The 12,034-nt window shown below is 38.1% G+C and overlaps 1 protein-coding gene across 1 annotated transcript in view; it reads right to left on the bottom strand.

Moving 5' to 3' along the window:
- LOC116218324 (mucin-5B) overlaps positions 1-12,034 on the bottom strand; it is a 51,046-nt gene that overhangs the window by 20,075 nt on the left and 18,937 nt on the right. The window contains exons 12-17 of the mRNA XM_042702980.1: positions 6,604-6,767; positions 5,693-5,757; positions 5,434-5,591; positions 5,176-5,295; positions 940-1,103; positions 20-84 (exon numbers count right to left, since the gene is read on the bottom strand). Coding sequence (XP_042558914.1) covers positions 20-84; positions 940-1,103; positions 5,176-5,295; positions 5,434-5,591; positions 5,693-5,757; positions 6,604-6,767 — 736 coding nt within the window. The remainder of the gene's footprint in view (positions 1-19; positions 85-939; positions 1,104-5,175; positions 5,296-5,433; positions 5,592-5,692; positions 5,758-6,603; positions 6,768-12,034) is intronic.

Here is a 12,034-nt window from a genome sequence, read left to right as displayed (position 1 = left end):
AAAAAATGACTGCCACTACCTGAAGCCTTTGATTTCTGTGCGATTGAAACGGGATCCAAACTGCACAGAATAAACTTTATCCAGCTGAAATGGGAAAATGTGCAGTTTCTTCTATTAGTTTAGAAAAAGCGTCACATAGATCAACACAATAACTGGCAAGGCTTTATAATAAGGGGTGTTAATAAACTATTTACAAGGTATTTCCAAATTGCGGCTTGTGACTTTTAATACTGAGGTGGTGCCAACATAAGTTTGGACGTGGGGGTGAAGGTGGTAGGGGGATACCTAGTTTATGATAGTGATGGTTCACCATAGACTTGCAGTGGTGCTTTCGAGGCTGGATTAATTTAGTCAATTTTACACTTATATCACAGACACGATTACTCAAAATAACAGAGAGAAACCACCTCGAAATACTATCCCTTGTTGATTTTTTGCTGAGCTAAGTGTGTGGCACATCAGCAATATTTCCCTTGAAATACAACGTGAGGCTGAAGCAGGGTAACAAAATCAGTTGAGATATTTTCTATCATCAGATATTTTCTTGAAATTACAAGATATTAAGTCAATATTTTGAGATATTATCTTGAATGTACTTAATATCTTGAATTGATCAGATAATACCTTCTAATAACGTCATAGTATCTTGAAATCCTAATTTAATATCTCAATATTTTGAGAGAATATCTTGAAATTACTACTTCAAATCTTGAAATAATGAGATGCTATCTTGAAATAACGATTTAATATCTTCAAATAACGAGATAAGATCTCATAATAATGAAGTTTTCCTCTTTTTTTTTATCACATATGGTTCATGGTTATACCTATGTTATTTTTAACAGACCTTATTGTAAAGCATTACCCGATATCTTTTAAATTATGATAATAGAATGAATGACAGACATTCTTAAAAAGTGGAAAAAGTTATAATCCTACCGCTGAAGACAGTTTAGTAGCCAAGCTTTTAAATGCTGTTGAAGAGGTGTTCTGCAGTTGTGGTGTGAACGTCTGCTCCAGTTTGAATTCCAGTTTGACTTCTGGCTCGGGGATAGATGCTGCTGTGACTGGAGCAGGCTGTGGAGCCGCAGTTGTTTGGGGAGCTGCATTTGATAGAAGAAGGCGTTAGTACATATACAGAAAGTCAGAAACTTTGTTATTCTAGGAAGCTGCCATCCTACAAAGTCAGAGCTCCATCTGTGTGACATCAGCTGTTGTCAATACCTGCATTTCAGTTTACTTATGGGACTGTTTGATTCTGACCACTTGTGTTCAATAGACCTTCGCTGTACGAATTGTATTTGCTTGTCAAGAGGTTTCATTTGAAATGTGAAGACATTGTTGATTCGAAAACTGAAACTCCACCAAATTTAGGAAGAATTTGGCCAAAGACTGGAAATTTGATATATCAACATTCTCCTGAGATTTCCAAGATGTGATTACAGTATGTTTACTCATTTATGCACAACATGTATAGTTGACAGAGGCGCCATTACTAAACAGAAAATCAGCAAAAATGTTTCACACTTGGTATGACTAACCATTTGTGGATGTGAGTTACTGGACTCTTTATTGAGGGGATTAGGCTGTTACTATTGATGCTAAATGCTAGGAAAATATATCTTAGACTCACTAGTTTTGGATGTTGATGTTACAGGACTTGTTGTTGTTAGTTCTGATGTCAGAGTGTGTAATGTGCTGCGACCCGATGTAGGGGTTGAAATCGGAGCTGTGGTTGTGATGAGTACTGATGTTAGGTTTGATGGTGGTGCTGATGTAGATTCTAATGTGGATGTTGACATAGAAACTGGTGTTGTGGTGTTTTCTGATGCTGAAGTCGACGTTTGTGAAGGTGAGCTAGATTCAGATGTTGAGGCTGATGATGGAGCAAATGTTGTGTTGGGAGCTGAAGTACAGGATGAAGTTAGAGTGAAAGTCGTTCTTAAAGTGAAGTTAATGTATTGGTCATGATAATCATACTAATTAAACCAACTTTCTTAGTGAAGGTAATTTTCAGGCATTCCAATGTGCTTTTGTAATGCTTCCTATATATAAAATGTCATGAGCTGTGCCTTAAAGTTCCATAGGCTCATATCAGCAATTTGACACATCAAAATACTTTTTGTCAGCATTGTGTGGGGGTGTTACTCAAAATATTTAGTATTTAGCATATCAAACACTATGACAAATTAGATATCTGACAGGGACACAGACACAGTTGTGAGGATAGCTGAAAAAAATCCTACATATCACAGGTGTAAAAATTACAGAATTGAATTAATCCAGATCTGAATCTGTCTCGACAACAAAAGTGCATTGTGGGTTTCACAAAGCTGGTATTCATAGATGAGTCATTATTTAAATTTGTATCCAAGTCAGGTTGAAAAAAACATGATGTAGGGAACATAAAACCTAGACAGCTGAGTAATACAAAAATTACAATTATATGACTAGTCATCTTTTTCAGTTTTAATAAGTTGGGCAGGTTTATGTTTAGAGAAAGGAGGCTTTCAATCCTTGGTATTGGCTACCAACTGTTACGTATGGTGGTAGATATTTGATTGGATGGATATCTATTACATGGAACTCTCTGGGTCCAGTGACTGCTCTGCATTGATATGTAACGGGTAAACAATTTACACTGCACTGTAAATTTGATCCATTGTAAAACTGTGTAGATGTGCTGTGTCTAATCTAATCTAATCACGACAGTTTACAATAAGGGGCAAATAAAAGGATTGTGTGTTATGATGGCTCTCAAACATCTCCAAGAATCTCATCAGTCACCTTTAGTTCTTCATGCGCCAGCTGTTACTGGACTATTCACTGAGATGATGAGGTTGTTTTAATTGATGCTAAATGCTAGATAAACATATCTTAGACTCACCAGAGGTGGGTACTGATGTTAGAGGACTTGTTGTTGTTAGTTCTGATGTTGGAGCATGTGAGGTGCTGGGACCCGATGTAGGGGTTGAAATTGGAGCTGTTGTTGTGATGAGTACTGATGTTAGGTTTGATGGTGCTGCTGATGTAGATTCTAATGTGGATGTTGACATAGAAACTGGTGTTGTGGTGTTTTCTGATGCTGAAGTCGACGTTTGTGAAGGTGAGCTAGATTCAGATGTTGAGGCTGATGACGGAGCAAGTGTTGTGTTGGCAGCTGAAGTACAGGATGAAGTTAGAGTGAAAGTCGTTATTCAAGTGAAGTTAATGTATTGGTCATGATAATCATAACAATCAAACCAACTTTCTTAGTGAAGGTCATTTTCAGACATTCCAATGTGTTTGTTGTAATGCTTCCTATATATAAAATGTCATGAGCTGTGCCTTAAAGTTTCATAGGGTCATATCAGCAATTTGACACATCAAAATACTTTTTTTCAGCATTGTGTCTTGGTGATACACAAAATTGTTGGTGTCATTTTTATGAACGGCCAGTGGCCAGCTTGAAAAAAATACATTTTAAGTTAATGGTTCAGTGAAATGAATGTGACTAAGACATTGTCCAGGAATGTAAACCATAAACATTTCTGAAGCTTGCTCAAACCACTCTGGAGCTGCGGGTAAAATGTTTTTTTTACAGTGCACCTTTAAAACTGATTAACTGAAAATGAACTGAAAATGTTTGTTCAGAGCTTACATTAGTGGATCTAGGTATTGGCAACAGGGGCAACTGTCCAGGGCAGCATCTTGTCGGGGGCGTTACAGGGTGCCAGCACAAAAAAATTTAATTTGCATGATCCTTTTACTATCGTTCATTGGCACTTCACGTCAATGATATCAGTGTGAGTAAATTAACCTTGCGGAGTGGACACCCAAATTCTAGTTTGTGAGCTAGGCAGGCTTGATGGTGAGGGGGCGGAGGTAGGTTGACCTCCGAGATTGGGGGAGTGGGGGATTCTATCAAATAGCCCACCTCTATGTGTGGGATTTGTACAATTTAGTTTTATTTGTGTGTTATATGTTTGCAATAGGATAATAGTGTAATCATTTGATTCCCTGCTTTATTTGTATTTATATACTAGAATTTGTCTTTTATTCTTCTTTTCGGTGTTTAGGAGTCTTATTTGTGTATACCTTTTGTGAATGAGGAAGCCTTAAGTATGCAGAACTGGTAGCGGAAGCGAGGGAACGAGGTTGGCATGCACAAACAAGACCGGTGGAGATAGGTATTAGAGGCTTTGTAGCTAAATGCTGCAAAAGTGAGCCAGTGGCTGTGTCTGAAGCACTTGCACTTGCACATTCTATTCATTCAAAGCGAGAGAGCAGAATGGCAGGCAGCGATTTCATGATATTATAATTGATAGTTTTCAAGTGTGGAAGCAAACGGAGTAGGGGAGTGTAGAAATTAACATGTAACGTGAAGATAGGCGAGTGTAGAAATGAACATGTAACGTGAAGAGGCGAGTGTAGAAATGAACATTTAACATGAAGAGGCGAGTGTGGGAATTAATGTGCACAAATAGCCTCTCTCAGTCAGCTTGGCAGCAAAGTATTTTTTGCTTTGACGCCAAACTAATTTTTGTTTTTGGGGTGGAGAATGAACAGACAAAACAAGAATTAACAAACGAAAATACAATCTGGTGTCTTCAAACTCAATAAGTGGGTAGTAGAACTAATGTATAAATATGACACTCGTTATGTGGAGTTGGTAAAGGATATCCCCACGAATGTGATTTTGCTGTAGGCAGGAGGCCGGAGGGATATTATAATTAAGTTTTACCATAATAAAATGAATTGGCAAGCATGGCTGACATTTTTAGCAAACACAACTGCGACAGCGTTCACTGCCATGACTAAACCATAATGTTGTTGCTACTGTAGCATAAATCCTACAGCCTATAGCCTACAATTAGAGTAAATTCCCAATTGTGAACTGGCCTTGACTATGTGTTGACCTGGTAGGATTGATATTTTGTTGCTTTCTTGTGCAAAACCAAAGTGTCACTAAAGGCCCATATCCCAAAGGATCATTTGAAGAAGAGTTGATTTTTAATAGATGCTGATATTGATATCCATATTAGAGACAGTGTGATTATATTTTTGCTGTGGTCAGACATATTTCCTTAACATAACAACTATAATATTGTAGCACAAAACGTATTCTGTGTAAAGGCAGTATCAAAGGTGGATATTAGAATTGATGACGTTAACGAAAAGATTAATAATATTTACCACTGCTGTTTGGTGTCAGACTTGTTGCAGCTGTTGTTGTATTGGGGTCTGATGTTGGGGTCGGAGTTGTATCTTTGATCATTGTTGTGGGGGCTTGTGTTTGTAATGATCTGAATACTCCTACAAAAAACATAAACAAACCAATTACATTTCATGTGGATGTAATCCTCCAGGATTACATTGCACAATTAGTATTAGTAATAGAATTATCATGCATTATTTCAGAGAGTATAAATCTACTACAAGTGAGTATCTTACGTTCAGCTTTTATACTGGTAGAATTGATGCCAAGATCTGCAAAGTCTGAACTGTTGGAGGAAACGGCTTGTACCAGAGTGTCAGTCACATTCTCAGTTTCAGGAACAGAGTTTACATCATTGAAAATCAGTACAGATTCCACAATGACCGATCCTTGTCTGCAAATATAAAGAAAGTTATAATCAGAAAAATGATTCAGTCAAACCGCCAATTTCCTTGATTGTATTATAAACAAAACAACAAAAATGACTGCCACTACCTGAAGCCTTTGATTTCTGTGCGATTGAAACGGGATCCAAACTGCACAGAATAAACTTTATCCAGCTGAAATGGGAAAATGTGCAGTTTCTTCTATTAGTTTAGAAAAAGCGTCACATAGATCAACACAATAACTGGCAAGGCTTTATAATAAGGGGTGTTAATAAACTATTTACAAGGTATTTCCAAATTGCGGCTTGTGACTTTTAATACTGAGGTGGTGCCAACATAAGTTTGGACGTGGGGGTGAAGTCGGTAGGGGGATACCTAGTTTATGATAGTGATGGTTCACCATAGACTTGCAGTGGTGCTTTCGAGGCTGGATTAATTTAGTCAATTTTACACTCATATCACAGATACGATTACTCAAAATAACAGACAGAAACCACCTCGAAATACTATCCCTTGTTGATTTTTTGCTGAGCTAGGTGTGTGGCACATCAGCAATATTTCCCTTGAAATACAACGTGAGGCTGAAGCAGGGTAACAAAATCAGTTGAGATATTGTCTCTCATCAGATATTTTCTTGAAATTACAAGATATTAAGTCAACATTTTGAGATATTATCTTGATTGTACTGAATATCTTGAATTGATCAGATAATACCTTCTAATAACGTCATAGTATCTTGAAATCCTAATTTAACATCTCAATATTTTGAGAGAATATCTTGAAATTACTACTTCAAATCTTGATGAGATGCTATCTTCAAATAACGATTTAATATCTTCAAATAACGAGATAAGATCTCATAATAATTAAGTTTTCCTTTTTTTATCACATATGGTTCATGGTTATACCTATGTTATTTTTAACAGACCTTATTGTAAAGCATTACCCGATATCTTTTAAATTATGATAATAGAATGAATGACAGACATTCTTAAAAAGTGGAAAAAGTTATAATCCTACCGCTGAAGACAGTTTAGTAGCCAAGCTTTTAAATGCTGTTGAAGAGGTGTTCTGCAGTTGTGGTGTGAACGTCTGCTCCAGTTTGAATTCCAGTTTGACTTCTGGCTCGGGGATAGATGCTGCTGTGACTGGAGCAGGCTGTGGAGCCGCAGTTGTTTGGGGAGCTGCATTTGATAGAAGAAGGCGTTAGTACATATACAGAAAGTCAGAAACTTTGTTATTCTAGGAAGCTGCCATCCTACAAAGCCAGAGCTCCATCTGTGTGACATCAGCTGTTGTCAATACCTGCATTTCAGTTTACTTATGGGACTGTTTGATTCTGACCACTTGTGTTCAATAGACCTTCGCTGTACGAATTGTATTTGCTTGTCAAGAGGTTTCATTTGAAATGTGAAGACATTGTTGATTCGAAAACTGAAACTCCACCAAATTTAGGAAGAATTTGGCAAAAGACTGGACATTTGATATATCAACATTCTCCTGAGATTTCCAAGATGTGATTACAATATGTTTACTCATTTATGCACAACATGTATAGTTGACAGAGGCGCCATTACTAAACAGAAAATCAACAAAAATGTTTCACACTTGGTATGACTAACCATTTGTGGATGTGAGTTACTGGACTCTTTATTGAGGGGATTAGGCTGTTACTATTGATGCTAAATGCTAGGAAAATATATCTTAGACTCACTAGTGTTGGATGTTGATGTTAGAGGACTTGTTGTTGTTAGTTCTGATGTCAGAGTGTGTAATGTGCTGCGACCCGATGTAGGGGTTGAAATCGGAGCTGTGGTTGTGATGAGTACTGATGTTAGGTTTGATGGTGGTGCTGATGTAGATTCTAATGTGGATGTTGACATAAAAACTGGTGTTGTGGTGTTTTCTGATGCTGAAGTCGACGTTTGTGAAGGTGAGCTAGATTCAGATGTTGAGGCTGATGATGGAGCTAATGTTGTGTTGGGAGCTGAAGTACAGGATGAAGTTAGAGTGAAAGTCGTTCTTAAAGTGAAGTTAATGTATTGGTCATGATAATCATACTAATTAAACCAACTTTCTTAGTGAAGGTAATTTTCAGGCATTCCAATGTGCTTTTGTAATGCTTCTTATATATAAAATGTCATGAGCTGTGCCTTAAAGTTCCATAGGCTCATATCAGCAATTTGACACATCAAAATACTTTTTGTCAGCATTGTGTCGGGGTGTTACTCAAAATATTTAGTATTTAGCATATCAAACACTATGACAAATTAGATATCTGACAGGGACACAGACACAGTTGTGAGGATAGCTGAAAAAAATCCTACATATCACAGGTGTAAAAATTACAGAATTGAATCAATCCAGATCTGAATCTGTCTCGACAACAAAAGTGCATTGTGGGTTTCACAAAGCTGGTATTTATAGATGAGTCATTATTTAAATTTGTATCCAAGTCAGGTTGAAAAAAAACATGATGTAGGGAACATAAAACCTAGACAGCTGAGTAATAAAAAAATTGCAATGATATGACTAGTCATCTTTTTCAGTTTTAATAAGTTGGGCAGGTTTATGTTTAGAGAAAGGAGGCTTTCAATCCTTGGTATTGGTTACCAACTGTTACGTATGGTGGTAGATCTGTGATTGGATGGATATCTATTACATGGAACTCTCTGGGTCCAGTGACTGCTCTGCATTGATATGTAATGGGTAAACAATTTACACCGCACTGTGAATTTGATCCATTGTAAAACTGTGTAGATGTGCTGTGTCTAATCTAATCTAATCACAACAGTTTACAATAAGGGGCAAATAAAAGGATTTTGTGTTATGATGGCTCTCAAACATCTCCAAGAATCTCATCAGTCACCTTTAGTTCTTCATGCGCCAGCTGGACTATTCACTGAGATGATGAGGTTGTTTTAATTGATGCTAAATGCTAGATAAACATATCTTAGACTCACCAGAGGTGGGTACTGATGTTAGAGGACTTGTTGTTGTTAGTTCTGATGTTGGAGCATGTGAGGTGCTGGGACCCGATGTAGGGGTTGAAATTGGAGCTGTTGTTGTGATGAGTACTGATGTTAGGTTTGATGGTGCTGCTGATGTAGATTCTAATGTGGATGTTGACATAGAAACTGGTGTTGTGGTGTTTTCTGATGCTGAAGTCGACGTTTGTGAAGGTGAGCTAGATTCAGATGTTGAGGCTGATGATGGAGCAAATGTTGTGTTGGGAGCTGAAGTACAGGATGAAGTTAGAGTGAAAGTCGTTATTCAAGTGAAGTTAATGTATTGGTCATGATAATCATAACAATTAAACCAACTTTCTTAGTGAAGGTCATTTTCAGACATTCCAATGTGTTTGTTGTAATGCTTCCTATATATAAAATGTCATGAGCTGTGCCTTAAAGTTTCATAGGCTCATATCAGCAATTTGACACATCAAAATACTTTTTTTCAGATTTGTGTCTGGGTGATACACAAAATCGTTGGTGTCATTTTTATGAACGGCCAATGGCCAGCTTGAAAAAAAGACATTTTAAGTTAATGGTTCAGTGAAATGAATGTGACTAAGACATTGTCCAGGAATGTAAACCATAAACATTTCTGAAGCTTGCTCAAACCACTCTGGAGCTGCGGGTAAAATGTTTTTTACAGTGCACCTTTAAAACTGATTAACTGAAAATGAACTGAAAATGTTTGTTTAGAGCTTACATTAGTGGATCTAGGTATTGGCAACAGGGGCAACTGTCCAGGGCAGCATCTTGTCGGGGGCGTTACAGGGTGCCAGCACAAAAAAATTCAATTTGCATGATCCTTTTACTATCGTTCATTGGCACTTCACGTCAATGATATCAGTGTGAGTCAATTAACCTTGCGGAGTGGACACCCAAATTCTAGTTTGTGAGCTAGGCAGGCTTGATGGTGAGGGGGCGGAGGTAGGTTGACCTCCGAGGTTGGGGGAGTGGGGGATTCTATCAAATAGCCCACCTCTATGTGTGGGATTTGTACAATTTAGTTTTATTTGTGTGTTATATGTCTGCAATAGGATAATAGTGTCATATCAACATTCTCCTGAGATTTCCAAGATGTGATTACAGTATGTTTACTCATTTATGCACAATATGTATAGTGACAGAGGCACCATTACTAAACAGAAAATCAGCGTAAATGTTTCACACTTGGTATGACTAACCATTTGTGGATGTGAGTGCTGTGGCGTTTGTTTCTAGATTTGCTGATGTTGATGTTAAATTTGGTGTCGATGGAACTGGGGTTGTGGCGGATTCAGAAACAGATGTTGGAGTTGGATCTGCTCGTGTAGATGAAGGGAAGGTAGAGTCAGACGATGAAGCCTGTGTTGTGATTGTCACTGAGTCTGAGGATAAAGATTGTGCCGTAGACTGTGATGTTGAAGTGAATGTTTGACGTGATGCTGTGATGAGTTCTGATGTTGATGGTTGTGCTGGTGGTGAGGTGGAGCCTAATAATGCAGATAATGCAGTCAATTCTAGTGTTGAGGTTGATGTTTGAGGTGTCATTGTGGTGGGGTTGGATGATGATGGTTGATCTGGGGATGTGGTGGAGCTTGAGGGGGCTGATGATGATAGAGCTGGTGTTAGGGTGGTTGATGTTTGAGGTGTAATTGTGGTGGGGTTGGATGATGATGGTTGATCTGGGGATGTGGTGGAGCTTGAGGGGGCTGATGATGATAGAGCTGGTGTTAGGGTGGTTGATGTTTGAGGTGTAATTGTGGTGGGGTTGGATGATGATGGTTGATCTGGGGATGTGGTGGAGCTTGAGGGGGCTGATGATGATAGAGCTGGTGTTAGGGTGGTTGATGTTTGAGGTGTAATTGTGGTGGGGTTGGATGATGATGGTTGATCTGGGGATGTGGTGGAGCCTGAGGGGGCTGATGATGATAGAGCTGGTGTTAGGGTGGTTGGTTTTGAGGTGTAATTGTGGTGGGGTTGGATGATGATGGTTGATCTGGGGATGTGGTGGAGCCTGAGGGGGTTGGTGATGATAGAGCTGGTGTTGTGGGCTCTAAGGCTGTGGTTGGTGTTGAATGTGGAGTTCTACTGAGCTCAGAAGGTGAAGTTGATAAAAGAGCTGGTGTGGTGCTGGGTTGTGATGTAGACATGTGTGTTGGAACTACTGATGCCGTGGGTTGGGGTGTTGAGGACATTATTGGAGGCGATGTTGGGGAAGGTTCTGTTGTGGGGATTGGTGTTGGAACTGAAGATGGATTGACTCCCAGTGTGGAGGCTGGAGACAGAATTAAAACTAATGTGAAAACTTGGGTGGAATACGGTAGTGGTTTTGTGGGTAGTGTTTTTGCTGAGAAAGTTATGGTGTCTGCTGTGAGCAATAGGGTAGTACATTATCGAGGATAGTAATACTCTCATCTAACACTGAACTGAATTTTCCTGCAAGTATGTGTGGAATTAGTACAATATGAATGTACTTTAGAGGTGTAGAAAGGGTTATAGTATTTTGAATAGATATAAAGCATTGTATGACTTAGGTTTCACCTCCAATAAAGAACCAAATTACATAAATACTTATATCCTCTGTACTTTAATGCCCTGTCAGTTCTAACTGAGGTCTAACTGAAGGTGCTACCAATCAGTACCGGATGAATGACAAAGAGAAATGTTCCTTACAACACTTCTAGATGTGTTGCATTCCTCCCATTTTCACCAAGAATAATATTCAAACTGACCAGCTGAATTCAGATGAATTTAAACTGCTACTCTCAATTTTGCGTGTCTTTGAGATTCAATGGAAAGAGTTGATCAGTTCACCTTGCCTATATTACTGGATCTAACACAGTTAGGCTAAAGACATCAATATATAGTTTATCTGTGGCTAAGTCATTAGAAAACGTACCTAAATAATTTGTAATGATTTCTACACATTCTTATATTTACATTTCTTCTTGCAAGTAAACCATTTGACTTTTTAGCATAATGAAGCATGCCAAAATAAGATTAACTGACATGAGTTTTTTCATATGAAATATTCACTAATAAATATATTGAAAAATAAACTCTCTCTTTGACTAAATGCATTAGACTGAAGATATGTTTCGCTATTCTGAATGTCCTAAATATCCTTTCATGTTGACTGTATTCTCAAGTGGATTTCAATTGAATTAACATACATCCTCTTTTCTGTGTAAAGGGGTAGTATCTGAAGGGATTATTAGAGTTTGTAAAGTCCCCATGTTCTAAAATAGATTTTAAACATTTTCAACTTCTGGATGGTGTCAAAAGACTTGTGGTACCTGCTGTTGGTGTCATTGTTGCAGCTGTTGTGTTGGGCTGTGATGCTGGGGCTGAAGTTGCATTTTCCATCATTGTTGTGGCAGCTTGAGTTGATGATTGCTTGAACACTCCTAAAAAATAATCAGAAAAAATGTATTATTAAAATAAACACTCAAATCATG

This window comes from Clupea harengus, chromosome 22, assembly GCF_900700415.2.
Source record: "Clupea harengus chromosome 22, Ch_v2.0.2, whole genome shotgun sequence".
Lineage (NCBI taxonomy): Eukaryota > Metazoa > Chordata > Actinopteri > Clupeiformes > Clupeidae > Clupea > Clupea harengus.
Note: the sequence above shows the minus strand (reverse complement) of the source record. Positions and strands in the feature narration are given on the sequence as shown.